Source organism: Blennius ocellaris (genome assembly GCF_963422515.1).
Source record: "Blennius ocellaris genome assembly, chromosome: 5".
NCBI classification, from domain to species: Eukaryota; Metazoa; Chordata; class Actinopteri; order Blenniiformes; family Blenniidae; genus Blennius; species Blennius ocellaris.
In genome coordinates, this window is record NC_137654.1 from 14,745,484 (window position 1) to 14,769,808 (window position 24,325).

A 24,325-nucleotide genomic window follows, 5' to 3' on the forward strand; every position below is an offset into this window, starting at 1 on the left:
AAAAATGGTTTATTTTCCAAGGAATTTCAACCTAAAACCTGTTCTTCATAATTATCCTGATTTGTTTGAAAAACCAAGGTGGATAGCTCTGCCCCTTTTGCCAACAAGAGACCACTGTTATGTTTCGTTGTTAAAAAAAAAAAAAAAAATCTTTTCAGTCATGCACTTTTTTTTTTTTTTCACATTTCCAAAACAATGACAACATGTCTTGTTTTGCTGAGGAAGTAGTAAATATCCAGAACAGTTAAGTCCAAGTCAAAAAATTCTGCAAATCTGTTTAAAGAGACAGAATATGGAGGCACGAGCACGCACGCTTCGAGAGCAGCCAAAGTCACATACACTCAGCCTGAGTTCCTGTGGGTGCTTGGAGCTTCTCCAGGTGCTGCTCTCCATCTAAACAACTTCAGTCGCTGAAAAAGGCCAGAGAGAGCCAGCTCCAAGTGCTCCTTGCTCCTGGCATCATTACTACAGTTCTTACGGAGACGTTTTTATGTTAAGCAACAACAAAAATTACTGGACATTCTCCCAGAGTGGTGTTGAAAAGGATTGTAGGAAACACATTTGAAATTGTGCAACAGAAGGATTTAAACTGTGTATTAAATCAGATTCTTCTCATTTTTCAAAAGGACACAGTAGTATCATTTTTGTTGTGATGTTCCCCTATGGTGTAAAACTGTCACTGTAATAGTGCAAACACAGCAAAATCAGAAATGGCCATATTTGTAAAAATGTAGTCAGCAATAAACTTACACGAGTTTGACAGGTTATAATAACAAATTAAGCACTACGTGATAATTAGTACACTACTATAATTATGGTTCATGTAGGTATTATGGATATAAATTATATTTACATAAATTAGTGAGCAGCCTATATATTAACAGATATATTTATACATGTCATGTGCACCAGAGTCATTGAAAGACACAACATGTCTCAAAACATAGATACAAATATTTAACACATTGTGTAGGACACACAGCAACTCTATGTGGACATTACAGACACAATACCAGTTCAAGCCGTTCTTTATAGTGAGTGTAAAAAAAAAAAAAAAAAAGCCTATGCCTTCAGAAGTTCTCGTTCCAGCATTAGCACCAAGTTGGTGAGGCTTGGCGTGGAACGGTGGGGGCTGAAAGGGGGCTCCGCTCTTCTGTTTAAAAAACCCTGAGGTATTATGGTGGACTAATCTTTAAAAGGTTAATTTATTCATAGAGATTTTGACAGAGATGTATGGCCGAACCAACATCTCAGGCACCTCTTCCCAGAGGGAGACGACTTGTGCAGAGAACAGAGAGGAAGAAAGGGAGAGGGGGAGCCGGGATGGAGAGGAGGAGGGAGGGAGGGGGGTGGGTGGGTGGGTGGGTGGGGGGGGGGGGGGGGGGTAGAAAGATGGAGTGCAAAAGAGAGACAGAGTGGGGAGTCAACACACTATAAACACAAACACATAATTACCTCATAGGGCCTGACAATGACTCTGGCCTTTAACCCGGTACACTTGGAGCTCCCTTGTCTGTCCTTTGAGTTCAGGGAGGGAAATGTAAACTGTGCAATTTATTTGCTGCACCCAATGTTGAAATACTAAAACCAGACCACATAATGTTTCTATGGGTTAGTCACAGTTCGTGTCCTATTCCTTTTGTTTCTGCAGGTTCAAATTTACACACAACAAACAAGTACCAGAGTGTCAAATCTGTTCATTCACATGTTACTATTCATCCTTCCCACAGAGCACTTTTTCTCACCGGGGTTCATGAAACGATGGGACCAATCCACCAAAACACAGAGAGACAATCACACACACACACACACCCATAGTCACACCTATGGGCCGTTCATTTTTCAGATACACAAATTACTTCAAATGCATGTTTTTTGGACAGTGGGAGGAAACCAGACGCGTGAGGAAAACATGCATCGCCATACAGAAAGGCCCCTAACCCGGAATCAAAACTGGGATATTTCTGCTGTGATGCAAAAGGTTTTATAATTGATGCATATATTTTCACAAGGGAGTGTCTAATAATGTAGAAATAGGTAACAAAAACAATTCAACAGTAGACAACCATTCTGAATGTAATGATTTAAGTATATCAACATAAATGAAAACCCTTATACGATACGAATACTAAAGAAGTTGTTCAGGTTTAAATTCAGCTGATAATGTCATATGCCTCAGGTTTTTGTTTTTACTTTATTTTTTAATGAATGAAGCCATTTAGCATCGTCTGCCTTGCAGAGTTTCACATGCATTCACAGTCAGTGTGTGAGGTGCTCTGAACTTTCCCACACTGCAGTCGATACATGTCTACACTGTTCCTGAACGCCTCATACTGAATTCTTAGACTGCTGTTACACTGCATAGCATGGTGGCCTATTTCTCTTGTATCAAAGCACTTAGAATAATCGGGAAAGCACTGATTTGAACCACATTCAGTGATTTCCAGTCCTTTATTTGTTTCAGTTTTTATTAGTGCACTCTTGTGACTTTGCTCATGTTTTCTACATTGCAGATATCATTGAGAGTTAAGCTTCTATAACTAAGTTTGTGAATGGTAAATTAATGTTTACTTGGACACTTCCACAGGGAGAGATCGGCGGTAGAACCTTCAACCTTTTGATCTACTAGTCAATGAAGTTATTGGTGTCATATAAATAAAACAACTCAAACTCCCAAATGTAGGTTTATTATACTTCAACTATAATACTTGTGTTCGGTACAATGGATTTTTTTTAAGCAGATGTAAACTTAATAGTGAAAATAAGAAGCTTAATTCTTAAATTTGTCAATGTGAGAACAACACAAAAAACACATGAATCAGACGTGAAACAGAATCCATTACATCCATGGTTTATTTCTGAACTCACTTTTTATATTATGCCTAAAAGGTGTAGATATAACATGAAATACTGAGGGTTTTTTTTTTCCTTTTCTTTTCTTTAATCAAGAACTGTGTTCACCTTGCAGATGCTGATAACGTTAGCTTTTCCTTTCACTAAGCAATAAAATACTGAACATTTGTGCTTGTAAGATGCTTTTCTGGTTAGTCCTCAGAAATAATTTGCTATAACTGTTTCTGCATGCGAGGTTTGGCATCAACATGTATTAGAAAGTTGAATTGCTCTCTGTAATATTACCAATAAATTAAGTTCTTAAATATGTGTTTAGATGAACTAGCGGTAAGTAATAATTACGGGTAAAAGCGTGGTGGGCAAAGGCATCCCCAGACCCTAATATGTTTCATGCTGTACCATCCCAAAAGGAGGTCTGCTCCACACCATTAAAGCCACTAATTCAGATAACATCAGGCTCTTGTACACTATCATTCTGAGGATTTCAACAAAACTCCAAACAACAATTCACTCAGGTGTCAACAACAACTTTTAAAGTAACAATTTCCTTCTCCTCAGCCTCTAAATGTAACAAGACTTTGTCACGCATCGTGACAGTTTATGACCTTTGGAAAATTATATATAAATGCCCAAAGGAGTCTGCTTTTAAAGTAGACTGAAGCAGATGGCTGGTCTGAAACTGCATGCATACAAACCCTTCAGTCTGAGCTAAATGATGCTGAAAGCATAACACAGAGATTTTGGCCTGTCAGTCTTTTACAGCAATGGATTTTCTCTAAAACATTTAGACACTGTGAAAATAAACCTTATAGTCTAAACAATCAAGGCTTTAGCATGGATGTGAAAAAAGGAAGGGCTAAAGTCTCATTCCATAGAGAAGTCCAGGACTGTGAATCAGTGAGAGAGAGAGAGAATGAAGCGATGCCTTGTAAGACTTTATTTACATCTGTAGGGGTCCAAGACTCATCAGATAAATGCTCACTAACTGAGTTTAAATGTCATTTAACCTGCAGAAAGCACATGGGGGTATTTGTTAGGATTTAAAATGGTAACTATGTCACTTGCTCAGTTAGAATTTCAGTACTGGCTTGAGAAAACCCAAATAAATTTGTCCCATCAGGCTTGAATACACCTGATCTACCTCTGCAAGGCACTCATTCATCAAGACATAACTTAATTTGTACTGGTTTGTGTTTTTGTGGAGGTGCCTACACATGCTCACAGTTCTACTTTGCTTAGTATGTAGAACTGTCGCCATTGGATATCAATGGCCATTTGTAATTGAAAGTGAATATGTCTTGAAAATAAAGATTAAAACATTCTTTGAGAGATAGTCATTAAAACTATGGCACAGATGGATGGAAGTACAACGTCAGACCCACTTCAATGATTATGAGAAACTTCCAAATTTCACCACATTCGTGTGAATTTTTCCCACTATGAAGTCGGAAAAAAAGTCCACTACCTAAAAACCTATGAATGCACTAATACCGCTATTGTCTCTTTATTTGAGCACTGATGAGAGGATTTTGTTGAAGAGACATTTAACATTTCAATGGGATTAGAGGACACCAAAAGATGACCCTCTTCATGGGATACCTCCCAGTTTGACCTCAGACCTTTTCCCACTGGGAATTGGAAGTACGCATGAGCTAAAGTTAAAATAGGATTTTGTGTGAAACAATAAATGGCAGATTCATTTAACATTTATATTTAAATTGTAAAAATGTGACAACAGCAAAGATGTGCACCTACATCACAAACTCTCTCAATCTAAACTTAGGACACTCGGTCATTAACAGACGTTCAGGTTTCTCAGTTCTGACCCCAGTGGTCCAGCCAAAAATAAAACATACACCAGTAGAGACGATGTCGTTACTTAAGCCCATGTGACGAGGATGTGGTGTCCTAGAAGCCTTGACCCAGACTATTAGGTGGAAAAGGAAGTGCGAACAAACACTTAAATCCTCTTTCGCCTTGCATCCCTCCTTCACCCAGACATTACGGGCCATGCTGGTCTCACCCTCCCTGTCTCCCCAATACCTTTCCTCTGGGCGCATCTAATTGAAAGTGATCTTGGGGCTAAGAGAGTTCCGTTTCTTCTCTAAGCCCTCTACTGGGGGGGAGGCTCACATGGTCTCAATTACCCCCACCCCACCCCAGAACACTGGGTCCCCTCTCTCTATCCGTCTCACTGGCCTGCTCTTCTGCCAATGCATCGGCCCAGGCCCTTTTTCAGCAGTTTATGTTATTAAGCACACACTGCTGAGTTCCTGTCCTTCACAGGGGCCTGGAGATGTTATCTCCCCTGCCGCCGTATACAATTACCTCCAAAATATTCCATAAATTAGATTGGGATTGGCAATTCAGAATATAGAGGTGGAGGCTGAGGTGGTCAGGGATTGGCTGGGGATGCGAGGTTGAGGAGGTGATGGTGGCAGGTCAGCAAAGCACAGTGGAAATAATAGCATGTGGGAATCTCCAGGTGTTTACACTGGATGGAGAACCACTGGGAGGTATGTCACTGGCAAGGTGAAACCGAACAGAGAAGATGTGGAGGGTGCTAAAGAGCTTTGCGATAAAGAGGTGAGGGGACCCAAATCCAGTTCCTATTTGGATAGAGATTCTTTTAGAGGTGGAGTTAAATATCTAGTCTGAAAAGAGTTAGACTGGGCATTTATTGGGCTTGAGGGATTGTGTGCGATGATATGCATGCATCCCCCTCCTGTAATTAAACAAGGCTGTATTTGGACAAGTGACTTTTCAAGTCCCGGACAGCTCTGTCAATCCCCAGAGCATGAAGAAAGATTCTGAGCCAGGACATCCGTGGCCAATTAGATTAAGGGGAACCTGTGAGGTCTTCAAACAATGGGCTCTCTGAGGATCTGCAATAACACAAACATGGCCCCTGACACACAGCTCCAGCACTTCAAAAGGCCATAATGGGTCTTAACTGAGGCGCAAAAAGACGCATATTAACGATCACAAATTATTTACACTGGCCCGCGAACTGAAAACATTAATAGCACTGTAAATCCAAAAATTAAAGAAAGTTTGCAGAAGAGCTCGTCTTGGACAAACTGATGCAATAACAGCACACTGATTCCACCGCAGAGTTGTAAGCGTGTGTGTAAGCTTTTCCCTTCAGTCAGTGGCCAAACCAATGATCACTATCTCATCGAAGCTGAACAGTGACTGAACTACACAGAACTCTATTAAAATGCCACACAGGAAAACATCATTGCAGTTAACATGACAGACACATGGTGAGAAACAGAGGCAAGCAAAGACTCAATGATCATGCTTTCTATGCTCCAGTAACCGTCGGCAGATTTTCAGCTAAGTTCAGTAAAGTTTGCATAAGAGAGAGGAGGGGAAATTGGGGCACTGGGGCTGGGTCAAGGGTTCAGCCTTAACCTTGGGGGCTTACTGACCCAAATGCTGTTACCGGCTTTGGTCCATGCATGGCTAATGTGGTACACTGTCCCTTTAATTAGGGCTGACCTCCTTGGGAGCGAGCAGCACTTTAGAGAACTTCGAGATAAAGCATCTCATAATCCAAGACCGTTAAAGGGGGTCGAGTGAAATCATCAACTTGCTGATAATGTCTGTGCAGATTCAGTAGAAAAAGAAAAATCTGATTTGAGTTGTAGAACTTTTCTGGGCTTTCAATGGAAACAGAAGGCTGCACAACAGAAGTTTTGCGAAGGAAAACACAGTAACTGACGAGTTTTGCAATCACTTGGCTATCCACCACTAAACAAACACACAAACTTCAAAATGCAAGAGGCAAGAAGATATTAAAGAGATCCTGAGTGTCTACTTGTATTACATGTTTTGTTTTTTCTCCAAGACTACAGCTATTCACTTGCCTTGATAGGGAAAACATACAAACAAGTCACCATCAGCTTGACAATGGTATTATTGATCAGGTCAATCCGAGGTGCCATAGATAGCCTTGACTCTAACCCTTAAACCAGAGGTGTGACCTCAGGCTGAAAGCAGCCCACCAGAGAGTCCAAACCAGCCTGCAGAATTCAATTACAAGGTGTAAAAATATCCCAAAAAATTTTTTCCAATAAAATAACTGCTATTTTTATTTTGTTCACAGTGAATCATGCTGTTTTGTGCAAGAGTAGCAGAAATAACAATGCCGAGAACTAGAAATTAACAGCAGATTGCTGTGAGATTTGGCAGTGACATGTAAGCTACCTTTTCGGTCATGGAAATTACATTAAAATAAATGCATCAAATCCATTCTTTGTGCTCACATGGATGCTGAAGGCTGAAAAGATCATGCAGCCCATGAAGTGACAGGTTTTCACCAACGTAAGTCTATAGAGAATTACTGTGGAAAAGTAGATTTTATATAATGTCTAGTAAAAAAAAAAACCCCAGCATTAAATGTGAACATTTTGCGACAATACTCATACTTGCTGGCACTAAAAACACACATAAAACATTTTTTATAGGTTATCATGTTATTTCTTGGGTTTTGCTTTATATGCCTCCTAAAGTAAAAAGAGTTTGACTTAGATCTTGACAATTATGGCAAGACATTGTTTGAAATCCAGTGAGGGCCTGGTGATCTGTCCAGGCTGTACACTGCCACCATCCATAGCCAGAGTTAGATAAAACGAAACCAAAGATGTCATTTTCAACATTCATGATTGAAATTTACTTAAGGAATCTTCACATTGTACACTCACTTTAACATCTGCTAATTCCTAAAACATAAGTCCAAGCCTCGATTTTGACTGAAAAGCATCAGCAGCAAACATGTTGTGTTCTACCGACAATGTGTCAAACCAAACGTGGCCCTTTTGTTCTCTTCCCCTCACACACCCGGCAGCTGCTGCGGCATTTCTCGAGACAATCTGTTCTTTATTTCAGTTTCCCCGATTCATATAAAATGCACAATGTTGAACGAGGGTGTTGCATTGGAGTCAAAATGGAGCCCCTGTGCCCCTGATGATAGGGCACCGACTCGTGATGTGGAGCTGCAGCCGCTGCCTGTGTTTGTCTGTCGTACACTCTGGAACATGTGGTTTTCGTTACAGAATGTTTTACTGCTCAACAATGTTTCTGCCTTGGAGCTCGGCACACTGCATAAAGACTACTTTGTCCCCTGATGCCCACACGGGAAGAGTCTACCTCACTGCACACACACTTCCACGTTAGTGATGATGACATCAGCGAGGCCACGGAGCCAATTTCGATAAAGGTGCCATTTCGCCCCGAGTCAGTTGCACGTTAAACCCATTTTAGCGCGCTGTACCTTTAATAACATAAGCAAAAGTTTAAGAAAATGTGTTCTGCATCACTAATTTCCTTTCTGCCATTATTCAAGTTAAATGTCCAGTCTTCTTCTATCTCTGCTACTTACTGCAGCACCTAGTCTCTTTTAAAACAGTACATGGCTCTCTGTGACGGACCGCTGGTTAAAAGCAAAAACAGACATGCTACTACACCATGTGCCCAATGCTGAAACCAATAAAGATCAGACACAGCGAGTAGCACATTTAATAAAACATAACAATGTAACAAGTGGAATTACACATGTGCATATGAATGCAAATAAAACTTCTATATTGCACTGTAAATTATTGAACGGTAACAATGAGATCTCATCGGCCTATAATCCTTTTTGCGAAGGCGCGCAAAGTCAAGGGGGTGACAAGTGAACACATTTAATGTCACTAACACAACATCACACCTGCAGCTCTTTTCATTCGCAGCGGCCTTTTACAACAAGAAAATGTGACTGTGATCTCATGGCCGTGTTTGAAGGAGGTGATTAGCACACCCGTGAGTGCAAAGTGAAAGGCTATGGGCGACTGGGAGGATGTCTGGCATGAAGTCACTGCGGCTGTCACTTGGCAAACTGAACTCATGTTCTTCAGATCCAAAGTGGTGCTCAGCGCTGGTCGTATGCATTGTCAGAGCTGATGCTGAAGGGCCACTTAACAGCTTCTACCCCTATGTTATGTTTATACTCCATTTCCCAGCAGCAAACCTGCCCTGGCCAGCAAACCCTGACTAATACCGAGGTGGCATAGAGCAACACTTCATAAATAACACCATTGTTGCTTTTTCTTTCTTGCATTACTCCGCCTGCTGAACTGACATGTCAGCTGTCACTTTATTGAGGGACTGTTATTACACCACAAACTGAAAGATAAAGTCAAATATGAGCAATATGGCGAGCGCAGTTGTAAAGAGTGCAGCCTGCGCGAGGCGAAATGACTGCATCACTCAGTGCATGTACAGTTGACTGAACTGCGCCTGAACTTGAATGGTCTTCGCAAACTCCACGTCTCCCCTCGCAGTTCATCACGGCAGCCATCTCATGCACAAACTATTTTGTGCCCACACCCTGAGGCAAACAAGGTGTGTAGTATTCAGTAGCCTGCTAACCCTGGACATGGGAACAGATGGCGGAGGGTCAAAGAGAGAGAGAGGAGAGAGAGAGAGGAGAGATCCAGGAAATCGAAATTGTACCAAAGTCTGAACATTGAACATGTTTGTCCAAACATCAGATGGTGAGAGACACAACGCAATCAGATTTGCGTGTGCAAAAGTGAGCATAACAAGTAGCTCCCGTATTCCTATTTGTTGCTCACGCATTAACATGATGACAGTAATAGAATATAGGACCTAATAGTTCTATTTAACACTGAAGTATGTGTGCAATTGTGTAACAGTATGAGACAAGACATTTTACTGGAACGTAGACAACATTAACACTCTTGCATTTTGGAAATGTGTCTCTTACTGTGCTGAAGAATTAGTCAGGATCAAATAAGTAAAGCATGTTCTAATTAAACACAAGCAGAAAAAACAAAACAGGAAATGTGTTAGGTCTTCAAATTTCCTCCAGCACTCACGGGGTAGAAATGTCCAAGTATTTCAGCGAGGGCATGATGAATGGTTAAGCCCACTGCAGATAATTTGAGGAAAGCAACAAACTAACGTCATAAACCATGAACTTATTTGCCCTCTGGTGCTTGTCCAATTATCTAAAAAGGAAAATATACTTGAAAGGAGACAAAAGAGAGGAAACCTTTCCTACTCAGTCTGGCCATTTTAAAGCGTGTGCCTTTGATTAATTTTTTGCTTTATGAATGACTGGATACTAATTGAAAAGAAGCAATTTCAGTCATGTGAGCCACATGCATCCCTGCTCAGATCAGATGTATGAAGTAACTGGACTCATCTGTTGCCCTGCTGCTGTGCAGATCTCTATCGCCATCTTCTGGCAAAACAAAATACTGCCATAACAAACAAAGGAGGCAAAAAAGTGCCAGAGTGTAGTTGTGATCAAATGCATCATGTCATGGAAAAGACGTTTCACCTGTGTTGTGGAGCTCACATGGCTTCGGTGCCGTTTTCTGAAATTCCATTTGCTGGTTCCTAAAAAAAACCCAACAACATAAAATGTAAATATTCGGTAATTAATGTAAAAGAACATAGCAAAAAAGAAAGGAAAAATGCTTTGCATGAAGCTGCACGATAATATTCAGATTTCCACTATACTGTAACATTGGTGACCATTATAACACTTTCAATCACATTTATTGTAGCTGTTGCTCAATATTTTCATTGTAGTTTGACAATTCGACAACGCATTGGTTTACATCTATTGATTTGACATTTCTACCATTTCTTCATACCTGTAATGCCATCTGACGTCTCTAAACTCACACGTCAAAGTCGTGACCTCTAGTTCTTCCATACTGTGAAATGGCAATAAGATATTTGGACCATCTTTCTAGAATAATTGTATTTACAGCTCTAAATTAAAAACACATGTTAATCATGCGTTTTCTGTAAAACTAATAATGTATTTCCTGCACAGCATAGCTTTTCCAAAGTTAAACAGTAACACAATGTTACCATTTTGTTGAACTAAAGCTAACAAGAATGTTTATGCAATAATAATAATGTAAATGATTTGATCACATCAGAGGGATGCTGATGCAAGATCTGTGAAAGAGAAGGTTGCTCATTGGGCTCTGATGACTTTTCCCGTGTTACTGATGATAATTAACATGCAAATGAGCCCTTGGAGCAAAGAAAAAGAGGGGGGCACTGTGGGCCTCTGTTAATAATTACTGTAAAACATCAGGGTTATAAATTAGATCTGCCTGGTGAGAGACAACACAGTAATTGGGGTTTCGACTAAATAACCTGCAAAGTGAAAATGGAAATAACAATGGAGTCTGTCCCCATTTTTATGTCTGATCCCTGGGGAAGGTCAGCCATCGCGGTTATACGAACAATCATTATTCTAAGAATACAAACTGGAGAAGGTTGATTTCTGTGTCAACTGGGCAAACTGTCGATTGTGGTATTTTACAAAAAAAAAAAAAAAAGGGACAGTAGAGAAAAGGAAGCTCCCTGTGGGTTTGGGTTGTGTAAGTGTGTGTGACTGTCTGCGTCTCTATGTTTGTCCTCTGATGGACCGATGACTTGTCCAGGTTGTATGCTGCTTTCGTTCATTGGTAAATATAGGAAACTGCTCAAACGTAAGACTAATTTCTATTTGTCAAAAAATAAATAACGCAATAAATAAAACAATATTTCACTAACAGAGGAATCGAGGAGTGTTGTCCTTGCTGTGTGATGAGAACGATTTGAGCTGCTCAACAGTCATTTGATGCAATGCATACCAATGCATCTAATGTCGGAATTAAGATTTTTAAAAACTGGCTGATTGTGCCTGGCTGTGTGTGTGAAATACTGAAATACTTTAAAAAGCAGATAAAAATAAAAGCAGACAGAGATTTGACTCAATTATAATTAACATTACATAATTGATTATAAATCAGTTCTTAAATCCAAACGGTTTCAATGTGTTTGTTTAACTACATAATCGAAAACACGATAAAGTATAATTCATTAAAATGCATTTTTATTTAAATTCAAACTAATTAAGACAACAATAATGTCAATATTTCTGCATGCAAGTGATCTTGCCATGCAGCAAAATGTGAATTATATTGAGGAAAACATTGCAAAAACGGGTTAAAAAGTTAGAAATGTGGTCCACTGATCACAAAGTGCAAGCAAATGTGTATTGAAAAAGTATGTTTTCTTGAATAGTTCACTTTCTCGCGAATTGCAAATAGAATTCTCAGTCGGATCATTCAATATATTCACCACGAGCTGGTCAAACCACCAAAATAACACCAAGTGCTACATATGCAATACAGTGAGCTTTTCCCGAAGAATGTTGTCCGTCTTTAGTCTTGTAAATCTTACGAGAAAAGACTGCTTTCAGTTAATGTAAAATGCACGGTGTCATTAATAAACGTCCTGGGTGTGAATTAGTTGGGCAGAGTGTGTGGAAGATGAAGCGTACCTAAATAAAAAATAAATAAATAACTATTCACCAGAGTAATCCTCACCTGTTCAGTCCTCTAATGAAACACCTGAGCCAAACGTTGAATCACCACGCGTTTCCTGCACGTGCCCCTACGTCAGAGTGTATTTTTTCTGTTCATTAATTCTCAACGTACTACTACATATATAACGTCTAACTCGGTGTTTTCGGCTGAACAACACAATTTATGGACATATATGACTTTTTTTTCATTTTCATTTTCATTGAAAATGTCAAAAAAAAAGTATAATATTAATTTTAATCCTAACTCTTGCAATACATTTTTTCGGCCACTAGATGACACTGTAACCATCTCTAACGTGAAGGATGTGAAAGTTAAAATAGTTATTTTTTTTGTATTGTTTTTTTTCTTTTCTTTTTTTAACCCTGATTGGATTTTGGATGTTTTATCCTTTGATTCGGACCTGATGGTGCATCTTGCAATCTAATGATGGAGTGCACTTGGCAGAACCAGGTTAAGTCCAGGTGTTTTTAGTTTTCACTGCTGTAGAAACTCTATAGCTCCTCCAATAGGACGATTAGCGCACAGTTGAAGAGGTTTGTTTTTGTTGTTGTTGTTTTTTTATTCACAAGTTGTGCGTGGATCATGTGTGCCACATTGATGTGAATAAAGAAACAAATTAAACATAAGCAAGAGATGCATGACTATTTTCCAAAGGTGGAGAATTATCCTAAACAAAATCTCAGATATTTTCGACAGAGTGCTCAAAGAAGAGATGATTTTTTCAAATTAAAAGAAAAAAGTAATTCATCATTACTTTTTGTGATTTTCTTTCAAAGCCCACATATGTGGTTGCTTGCACCTGATTATTATGTTGTTTTTTGATGATCCCAAAATGATGTAAAATCAAATAAACTGAGGTTTGATTCATATATGTGAGGCAGTTTACAAGACCATTATTGTGATAGTGTGACTGTTTGATTCATGATTTGACATGGAAATATCTGTAAATTATCTCATGAGCGATCTGAACTGATGAAACTGTAGATTTACATATTTGTCATAATGAATGTATGGCAAGGAGTTTGTGCAACTTTCCATCAATAACATTTTTAGTTTGGTTTTATTTTTAATTTGAACACAAATGAAACATCAGGTTTGACTAAGAAAAAACAACACACTGTATGAATTATGTATTTTTATTTTCAACTAACTACATCTGACAGAAACTTGTCCACAACTTAGTGAGTGATCATCACCTGGAAAAGAAGAGCACAAAAAAAAAAACTTTTAAACATCACTTCTTTAACACATACATCCTCTTTGGTCTGTGAGATGATAATGTTCATATAGGAAGTTCAGATTCTGCTTTCTATTGTTAAGCCACTAAGTAGGAAAACTGTTTCCCAGCCTTCTACATTTCATATGTCTCCCTGCTCTTCATCATCAAGATTTGAAAAAGCCTCATCACAAACCAGTTACTTGAATCAGGACTTTGGAGCATATAAAATAAGAAACAGGGGTCCCCAAAGACCAGCATGGGAAAGCCCTGCTCCAAGGAAGGATTTGATATTTAACACATTCTTTGATTTCCACTTACGTTGTTGATCCAGGACATGTAGGCGCTGACTCTGGTGAAGACAGAGGGCTTCTTGTAGTAGTTGCATCCCATGCTGGAGCCGAAGCTCACCACTCCGTGGACGTCCCAGGAGCCATCGGGGTTCTGACAGTTCAGGGGACCGCCAGAGTCTCCCTAGAGGACAATGGAAACAAACACATTATGTAAACCAAAGCCCTTTTGAGTCTATATCTGGAGACGTCTGGAGGGTCAGACTCACGTTGCAGCTGGCCAATTGTCCGTCTCCTCCGGCGCAGACCATGTTGCTAGTGACCAGACTGCCCCACCAGTCATACCTGGAGCAGGTGGAGTGGCTAATCACGGGGAGGAGGGCCTGCTGCAGGACGTCAGCAATGGGGCCACCAGCTTTTGAAGACAGTCAGATAATATCAGTAACAGGAAGGCCAACAGCATGGAGCTCCAAGCTCAAGTAAACAGCTGAGATACAATGAAGTGACAGTAGAACCGGATCCTATCCCCTGGTTTCAATCTTTGTATGAAGGAAGAATTAAGGAAATGAAGGCCGACAGACGTCAGTTACTTGAATGCCTCGAATTTGTTGGTACTTACTCCAGAGACGTCCCCATCCAGTCACGTAGCAGGGAGCATTGTGAGGCAAGACCTCTCCAGCAGGGGGAAGACAGGCTGGCATGATGCTGTCGGAGATCTTGACGGGACTTGCCAGCTTGATCAGGGCGATGTCATTACTGGAGCAAGATTACAAATCACACATTTAGAAACGTATCATTACTGACAATGTGGATAAAGCTTTTCAATAGTCACAGCTGCTTATTATCCAGCTCTGGTTTATTTTGGACTTCATGCTATGTCCCACCGGATTCTGTAAGAGTCCCAGTTCTCATGGACGATGATCTTTTCGGGGCTGAGGGCGATGGAACCCTCTTCGCTGTTGCTTTTCAGATTGTGCTTTCCCAGGTAAAGTCTGTAGGTGCGGCTTCTGCTCGTCCACGTAAAAGAAAAAGAAAACAATCACGGGAAAAAAAAACATGAGAATGACATGTGCTGCTACTACAAAATGTTTATTCCCACCCAAACTGTGCCTAAAATAGCCTTTTATGCTCGAAAAACAAGTATTTTCCAATATTTTTCTCCTCAATTGTGTCACCAAAAGTAAGTAAAAACCTAACTGTACTGATTTACTCGCATGTTGGATTAGTGTTGAAAGGTCAGTGACTGACTGCATGTTGCCTCACAGCAAAAACATCTTTGGAAGTTGCATGTTCTTCCTGGGTGTACTGTCGGCGTTTGTTTCGCCACTTACAGTGGAAAAAAACCCCCCAAAAAACATCATTTGGTGTCATTTGAATCGTTTGGTGACCCCCAAATTTCCTACCAGCCGACATAACTTAAAACTAGACTTACTATAATAGAATATGAAGAAGAAGGACGACTGTCTCTGAATTTAGGTGGCCATATAGGTCAAACCATCGTAAGAGCATAGAGCTTTTCATTTACGAACGTTATTGTCCACTCTGCAATCCCATCGAAATACTAAAGAGAAACTTTGTCTCACCCGATGCAGTGAGCAGCAGTGAGGACCCACTGGCTGGAAATCAGAGTGCCACCACATGTGTGGTAGAAGTTGCTGCCACTCTTGTACTGCAGAGACACCTGAGGAGAACAGACAATGGTTCAGTCACTGGTTTATTGTTTGATTGTTCAATAAATTCACTGGTTTTTGTTTTTTTTAAAGAACGTTTTGAAAGTTGCATACCTGCCAGGGCCAGCTGTTTGTGCGCACATCATCTCCACCAACCACTCTGGAGAGAACAGGGGGGAAGGTGGGCAGGCCGCACCCGTAGGCTTGAAGTTAACAGTGGAGAGAATATGGTGATGAGCAATGGGGTAGGAACATTGGAAGAAATATAAAATCCAGTGAATTGTATTTCTAGTCGGAGAAAGAATATTCGCTTACCACCAGCAACGAACAAAGCCAAGATCACGAACTTCATTGTGACTGTCTTCAGTGGCGTTCACAGTGACCCGCTCCTCTTTATATAGCGCTGGAGGAGACTTCTTCTCAGGGCGCGAAGGTGTGACATAACGTTTCACACAGCCAGGATAACGTGGTGGGGAAAAATAAATCAACCTTGGAGATAAGTGATCACAGATAGCTCCAAATACACCTTATCTCTGCAACTCTACAGTGATGTGAACCACACAGATGTTACCGGCATCCATCAGACGTCTGACTTAAAAGTGAGAGATTTGTATATTAATTTTAAAATATTCAGTGTCCTGTTATATTATATTCTTTTTTTTTTTTTCATTACTGCATGTTGATTTGATATGTGAGAAAATTCACATTGTCAAGCTATTTTCAAATTAGACACATCCATCTTCTATAAGTGCTTTATCCTATTTACATTTTTACATTGAATTGTTCTCCTCATTACACATGATACATAGTATTATTAACATATATAGTGTTTCTTCTCGAAAATAAACCAGATCCAATATAAAATAAAACTATTAATATGAGTTGACATAAGATGAGCACTGGCATTTTCCATTGATTTCCGTGCTATGAAAAAACATTTACTTTCTGTATTGTTGGAAAAGTTTTGGGTATTTAAACCAAAATCTGTCATTTAAAATGTACATATATTCAACAGTGATATGTTTGCTGATGTAACTCTTTTTAATAAACCACAAAGTTACGTCACTGTAACCAAATGCATCCATCTTTGTGTCCAGCGTCATGTAGACAATTTACAATAATAATGTGAATCACCCTTTAAAAAGTACAGGATCAACAGTGTCTGTGTGAGAAACTTTAACACCTACAAAAGTCTGCTTTTATTGTATTTATCTAAAACAAAAAAAAACAAACTGTTGTGAGTATTAGATTTGATATGAAGTAAATTTTTGGAGGGGCGTGAGCTCCAGCTGCTGCTGACACGCAAATAGATGCACCTTAAGACTTTGGCCTTGGCCTGTTTCCCTTGTTTCATGTCCGTCAGTGTTGCCGTACGAAGCTCCACCCCGACGTTAAGATCCGTCAAAGAGCAACTTTCCGAGAACTTGATCTAGTTTTTGCTGGTTGCATAACATTGTGAAAGGTATAAATATGTCAGGCCTTTCACTCAAACTGTGGAGGTGCAGATATGATGAAGTTTGTGGTTCTTGCTCTTTTTGTTGTTGGGGGTAAAGATTTATTTATTTATTTGTTTGTTTTTGATTACACTCCAGCCACTTGGCTTTGTATTTCAGATGATTTCACAAACGCAGTGTAACAACTGTGTGATCTTTTTGTCCCTGCAGCCTACGGGTGCGGCCAGCCCACATCCCCCCCGGTAGTGAGTCGGGTGGTTGGAGGACACGATGTCAGGCCTAACAGTTGGCCCTGGCAGGTAAAACATGCAGAGCAATGAAGAAAGACTGACAATGCTTCAAAAAGTAGTGCAGCCAACGTGTAAATATTAAAAAATAATAATAAAAGTGCACACACTGTGCAGAATAACAATGCCGGTTACATTGGTCCGTGACAATGTGACACTAAGGGCAACACAGGTTTGGCATAGGAAGCATACATTGTATTATTACAAATAGAACATCGAATATTGTGAATTTTATTAAAGATATTTGCTATGCATGTTTCAGATTTCCTTGCAGTACAACAGAGAGGGTGAGTGGAGACACACCTGTGGAGGTACTCTGATCTCCAACCAGTGGGTCCTCACTGCTGCTCACTGCATCAGGTATGAAAACATGACATGCATATCTATTGCGGTCATCTGCCATGGGGTGAAAGCACGTGGGTTTATCTCTTATGTTCACTGGGGAAATATTTTGATGGATGTCCCTGTGAACTTGTGCATTAACAGCTTCACATTTTGCTCCATCAACTCACAGCACAGGTCGGCAGTACAGAGTGGCCTTGGGAAAGCACAACCTGGTAGAGACGGAGGAGAACGCTGTGTTCATAGGCACCTCCAACATCATTGTCCATGAGAAGTGGAGCGCTCTGTTCATTCGGTAAAAATACTACATCTCACTAAGAATGGAGTTATTGAATTGTAGGGGGGGGGAAAAATTCAAAGCACCTCCATGTGTTTCCTCTCCAGTAATGATATTGCCCTGATCAAGCTGGAGTCCCCCGTCACTTTCTCTGATTCCATCATGGCTGCATGCGTTCCTGCTGCTGGGGTCATCCTCCCTCATGATGAGCCCTGCTACGTTACTGGCTGGGGTCGCCTCTACAGTGAGTGAACACACAGTTTTATATTAAAAGGACAAACTCACTTTGATAAGGTAGCAGACACCCCTTTAAAGAATGAATGAATCTATTGAGATTAATTCAGCGTTGTGTTAGTGGTTGAGTTTTGTTCATGCACTGTATAGAGTTTTTAAATAAATCGAGCACGGGAGGAGGATGATTCAAGACTTCCGTGGTTTCCACCGCAGCTAAATAGAACTTGATATGCATCCCACCTCCTCACAGCTGGAGGTCCCATTGCTGACATCCTGCAGCAGGCTCTCCTGCCTGTGGTGGACCACGCTACCTGCAGCAAGCCTGACTGGTGGAGCTTCCAGGTGAAGGAAACCATGGTCTGTGCAGGCGGAGACGGAGTCATGTCCGGATGCAACGTGAGTCTGAAACACAATCGCATAGCCGCATGCAGTGAAGGCAAATATGTACAGGCAAATATGGAATCACTGTTGTTTTAGCTTCACATACTGAAAAGCATTAGGAAAAGGAGCATATCTTTTAGGGGTCTATCCATCACCAACATCGGAAGTTATGAATCATAAATACTACACTTGCAACTAAGAACTAAGGTGGTTAAAACTAAAATTAAGACAAATATGGAATGTATAAATCTACAAAAAGGAGAAAATAAGGAGAAAAACAAAGTTTAAAAATACTAAGTAAAGTAAGTGCGTATAAATGTAAATATAAATAGAAACTACTCTTATGGGAAGAAATGGCACTTAAAATGTTAACAAGGGGTGATTTTAAAATGAGAGAAAGATAAATGGATTAAAAAAAATGAAGATCTAAATATATATTAAAGAAGATAAAAATAATAAAAACAAAGTATTATTAAATTCAAACCACAAAACATTCAGATAACATATCAGTACAATAATAACAACAATAATGTAAAACTGATCATAAAAACTATACAGAACTGAAATTAATACACACATTTGAGGTAAAAGTAAAATATACAAATTAGATACATTAGAAAAGATAAACAGTAAAATAGATAAAACCTATTATCAGGATACAAAAAAAAAAAAAATCCAAGTAAAATAATGAAGTTTTCATCTCTCCATGGCCTCAGGGGGATTCTGGCGGCCCCCTGAACTGTCAGGCAGCCAACGGTTCCTGGGAAGTCCACGGGATTGTCAGCTTCGGCTCCGGTCTCAAGTGCAACCTCATCAAGAAGCCCACCGTCTTCACCAGAGTGTCCGCCTACGCCGACTGGATCAGCACCGTAACTCATTATATTCTCATTCTTCAACGAAAGACACATTTTGAAAGTTACTTAAGCATTTGTTTGCATTAAATCTAATTCATTCTTTCATTTCATTTCACAGACAATGGCAGCTTACTGAAAGAGCAGCCTGTCGAGATGAAAAGGACAACTCGCACCAGTGTAATAAAGAAATTAAGGTCAAGTTTTGTGTAACTTCATTCGGTTTTTTTTTTAACTGTAAAGTCACTAGTTTTCTGAATGTATACAAACCATTAAAGAATCTGAAGTCTGATACTTCAGCGTGAATGGTGGTTTTATTTTGGTCAGTATGTACACAAATACGCTTGATACGTGATCCCTAAATAGCAGCAATGGTTTCAGGTTTCACAAAGTGGGAACACTGATGGGAATTTCCTATCAAGCGCCCGCTGTGTCCTCACTCACCAACACTTGTTTGACTTTCCTGCTTCTACACACAAGGCTTCCCAGAACGGCCTATACACTCAACAGAGGATAAATACACACAGTATAAATACCAGTCAGGTATACATCTACTCTCACACAGATCATCAGGCATGAGGAGGCTTGTGGTTCTGACTGTTTTGGTAGCTAGTGGTAAGAAAGCCTTCAACTTGTTTCTTAATTTCTTAAAAAAAAAAAGAAAAGAAAAAAGTATTCAACATGGAGCTAGTTAGTGATCTCAAAATAAGCTGTTGTAATCACATCGAACTTTATAAATATGCATTTTCTTTAGCATCAATGAATTTCTTGGCTTTCACTTATTTAAAAAAATAACTTTTTTGCTGATACTGAAGATCATAATGCCTCATATGTCTCAAAAGTGGACCTCCATGACAATGTATGGTATCATCAATAGTTAATTATCACTTATTACCTGGAAATATGAAATGATTATTATTATTATTACTATTATGAAAGCTGTCATTTGTAACATTCCTAATATTGTCCTCTATAGTGTATGGCTGCGGCCTTCCCACTTTCCCTCCTTCGCTGAGCAGGGTGGTGGCAGGAGAGGACACCACGCCTCACAGCTGGCCCTGGCAGGTAAAAATGTACCCGCCAAAAAATACTTTTTACAACAGCAGTACAGCATGAACTCCAACACATTATCAAAGCAAATAAGCAGCCCCAATTGGGTTTCATTTAGTGAATAGAAAGTGACTCATCTATTTGTCCTTTATACAATTAAAGGGGATTTAATGGACTGCTAGAGAATAGTTCGAATTTTTATGATGAATTCACATTTTGTAATGATCAAAAAAGTTACATTTCACATCAGTTTACTGATACTAGTCTTTCCCCCACCTAGGTCTCACTCCAGTCGGACAGCAGTGGGCGCTGGAGTCACGTCTGCGGAGGCTCCCTTATCTCCTCTGAGTGGATTCTCACTGCTGCACACTGCATCAAGTGAGTCCAAGGCAATCGAACCCGTGGAACGTGATCAATGAACCTAAATGATTTGACAGCCTTACAAATCCTGAGATTGAAGCAGCAAGTGTGTTTGATAACAGGTTAATTTCTTGACTTTGCTGAGGCGATTACCAGTCCAATAACGAACTGGTCACCATTCATTTTTCTAACAATGTCAACACACCTCTGGCAACCTCTAAGAGCCTCTTATGACATTAACCAGGACATCATTGCAAATTAGATGAACTGAGGTTTCACACACGTTAAAGTTTCCTCATACATGTTCAAATAAAAAGGTTACATCAATTTAACTAAATGTAAAACCATAATAAGCTTTAAACCCAGGGTTTTCAAAGCTGTATTTTCAACCAAGTTTCAACATCTGTTATATATAGTCTATTATATAGATTACCTCATAATGATATCCTCCACATATTGGAAATACTCTGGTTTGAATTGAAGTTGTAAGGCTACAAAGCTTGAAAAAAAAGGGGGGAGGATTATATTTCAGCAGGCTATAAGTCAAATGTGAATATGGTTCAAGTACTTCAGTAGTTACTGATTCAAAACAATCCTTGAAATTATTATAATGAGTAGTTTGAGTGAAGACTTGTTAAGAACCATTTATTTTGTCACAACCTCCGACATTGAAGAATAAACAAACTGGCTTGAGAGGAGATAGAAGATCCTTCCATCCATCCATTAATATCAAATGTTGCTGCTAAAAATTCAAACATGCATCGGGAGACAATGCAAACCTTGTACAGAAAGCCTGGTCTTCAACTTAATAACTTACACAAATATAAAACTGAGATTCTCTTTTACCATCTGCATCATTACCTGCCATGGATAAACTCATGAAGACTCAAATCTCATCAAAGAAAGCGCTGCGTATGGGATCTGAAGATTGCCATGTATGTGATTAGTCAGTGAAGTCAGTTACAGTTGTGTGGTCGCCCAAACCAAACCTGCATCAGTTTGACTGCAGTCCACCATCAGTTTAATCACAGTTTGGTTCTCGCAGTCAATACTGAGTCTAACCCCCTCGAGGCAATGCCGTGTCACCTGTCATCCCATAGTGACCGCTACAACTACAGAGTGCAGCTGGGTAAACACAGCCTGGAGGCCAGTGAGGAGGGCTCCATCGCACAGAGGGCAGCTACAATCATCAGCCACGAAGACTACAACATCCTGCTCAGCCGGTAACAGCAAACCGCACAAACTCAATATCATCTCCAGCAGGCCATCACTGGAAAATAACAGTCACTGTTACTCTTCTGGGTTTCTGGGTCTCTCTCTGATTAAGGATCTTTGTTCATCTTTTACAGGAATGACATTGCTCTGATCAAACTTCCCTCTCCCGTCACGTTCTCTGATACGATCAAGCCTGCTTGCCTTCCCGACCAGGGCGTTGTCCTGCCCCATGATGCCCCGTGTTTCGTCACTGGCTGGGGTCGACTCTCCAGTGAGTAATCGCATCACGAAGTGGATCACCACGTTACTCTTCACGTTGCTCAGAACTGCTTTACAGGTCGGTCAGTTTCTGTAAACGGTGGTCAATACGAATCAACCATATCAAAATACCAATACATATCAACAGGCTATAGCAAGCTATAGCCTGGACAACCTACCAGACCATCGTGTGGCAAACAAAGACAGACAACACATATTCACACCTAGAGCCAGTTTTGGAAGGAATTTGGAGTATGCTGAGAAAAAACCAGCCAAAACAATATTCAGTTAAGTGAAAGCAATGAAAAATATTCATCATCCACTGCTCGAGAACAATCAAACAACAGTGCCAGCAAGTAGGATTCAATACTGATTCAGCGAGCGAGCCTATAATCAAACCACTTTATAGATAGATAGATAGATAGATAGATAGATAGATAGATAGATAGATAGATAGATAGATAGATAGATAGATAGATAGATAGATAGATAATTACTTTATTCATCCCCAAAGGGAAATTGTCTTGTTGCAGCAATCTGGTACATACGAATATTATAAAATACAATAGAATAGTAAGAAAAGTAAGAAAAAAAAATATCTAGGTATAAGACATAAAGTAAAGCACAGAACGGAACATGGGCACTTAGAAATAAGCACGAGATAAAAGCAAGATAAATAAATAGATAGTAAGGTGCAGTGGCAGAGCCATTAGAAGTAGGCATTATATAATAATAATAATAATAACAATAATACAGATAATAACAGTGTGAAATAGTGTATAATACTCATGTATAGTACTACTAATAATGGTAGCAATAATATAACAATAACAATATGGTAGCAATAAAATAACAATAACAATATATATATCAGTAATAATAATAATAATAATAATACCAATAGTAATAGTATACTTATAATAATAATAATACCAATCGTAATAGTGTACTTGCACATGTATAAATATATGTATATGTACATGCAATATGCAATATGAAATATATGATATAATATAAGTATCAATGTAATTTAGTCCAGGTGGGTGATGATTGAGGCTCTGACGGAGGTAGAAGAGTTAAAAAGTCTTATTGCCGTGGGTAGGAACGATTTCCTGTAACGACAATAACTTTATCAGTTAATCAGAATTTGTTTGAGGGGTAGGATTGCATAAAGTTCACAAAAAAAAGACCCAATTGTGTAAATAATATACAGAGCATTCACAGTTCAATGCAAAAAGTAAGAATCATAAATGTTATTCAGTAATTGCATCGGTATGAACTATTTAGTGAGGGAATGGTAGACTTTAGAAGCACTGCTGTGTTCAGTCCATACATGACCCCTTTTCTATTGTCTTTCCTTATTTATTTAATTTTTTGGTGTGTGTGGTTTCCTACCCAATCTACATCCCTGCGTCCTTCACAGCCGATGGTCCGGCAGCAGACATCCTGCAGCAGGCTCTCCTGCCGGTTGTGGGCCACGACATCTGCTCCCAGCCTGACTGGTGGAGTGTGCTGGCCACGGATAAGATGGTCTGCGCTGGAGGGGACGGCGTCACTGCGGGCTGTAACGTAAGCAAGATTTACATTCAAAAAATAAACCACTCGGTCTGCATGCATGCTCAGTGCGTGCCGACCCACAGGGAGACTCCGGTGGTCCTCTGAACTGCCAGAACAGCGACGGCTCATGGGACGTCCACGGCGTGGTCAGCTTCGGCTCGGGCCAGGGCTGCAACGTCTTCCAGAAGCCCACCGTCTTCACACGAGTCAGCTCCTACATCGGCTGGATCAACACGGTGAGCCGCAGTTTGATTTACCTGCATCGCATGAACCTGAAGCTGAAACTCATTCTGTGTTCTTCTGTGCCCGTCTTGTTACAGATCATGACCAAGTACTGAAGAGGCTGTTAAAGAGATTTTGTTTTCAGTAAAAAAATAAAATAAAAACAATCAAGCTGGGAAATCTTTTGGCTCAAGTTACTTTCAGTTTCAAGCTAAGTAAAAATTGTCTAAATTCTCAGAACAACATCAAAGCAGTTTTCAAAGCAGTAGATCAGCAGGAAAAATACAAAATATAAAAACGAGACATCCAACACCAACGTAAAATCCAAAAATTTACATTTCACACACAGACTCTGGATATGTAATTATCAAACATTTCTTTTTATTTATCAGAAGGTA

The 24,325-nt window shown here is 39.8% G+C and overlaps 3 protein-coding genes across 3 annotated transcripts; 2 read left to right on the plus strand and 1 right to left on the minus strand.

Annotated features, from left to right (window-relative positions):
• Positions 1-13,773: 13,773 nt before the first annotated feature.
• LOC308130465 (chymotrypsin-like elastase family member 2A) lies at positions 13,774-15,791 on the minus strand (the record flags this gene model as incomplete). Its single annotated transcript, XM_080496866.1, has 7 exons — positions 13,774-13,953; positions 14,039-14,184; positions 14,389-14,525; positions 14,654-14,776; positions 15,353-15,450; positions 15,554-15,642; positions 15,755-15,791. The coding sequence occupies 7 exons, from the start codon at positions 15,789-15,791 to the stop codon at positions 13,774-13,776; spliced, it is 810 nt and encodes a 269-aa protein (XP_080352992.1).
• A 1,155-nt stretch (positions 15,792-16,946) lies between these two features.
• Positions 16,947-19,404, plus strand: LOC308130467 (chymotrypsin-C-like; the record flags this gene model as incomplete). Its single annotated transcript, XM_080496870.1, has 8 exons — positions 16,947-16,986; positions 17,104-17,192; positions 17,443-17,540; positions 17,695-17,817; positions 17,907-18,043; positions 18,284-18,429; positions 19,131-19,283; positions 19,387-19,404. 8 exons carry the CDS (start codon positions 16,947-16,949, stop codon positions 19,402-19,404), a joined length of 804 nt encoding a protein of 267 aa, XP_080352996.1.
• Positions 19,405-19,840: 436 nt separating this feature from the next.
• On the plus strand, positions 19,841-24,043 carry LOC308130468 (chymotrypsin-like elastase family member 2A; the record flags this gene model as incomplete). The annotated part of the gene is made up of 8 exons (XM_080496871.1): positions 19,841-19,880; positions 20,242-20,330; positions 20,596-20,693; positions 21,776-21,898; positions 22,025-22,161; positions 23,572-23,717; positions 23,789-23,941; positions 24,026-24,043. The coding sequence occupies 8 exons, from the start codon at positions 19,841-19,843 to the stop codon at positions 24,041-24,043; spliced, it is 804 nt and encodes a 267-aa protein (XP_080352997.1).
• Between the last annotated feature and the right edge of the window lie 282 nt (positions 24,044-24,325).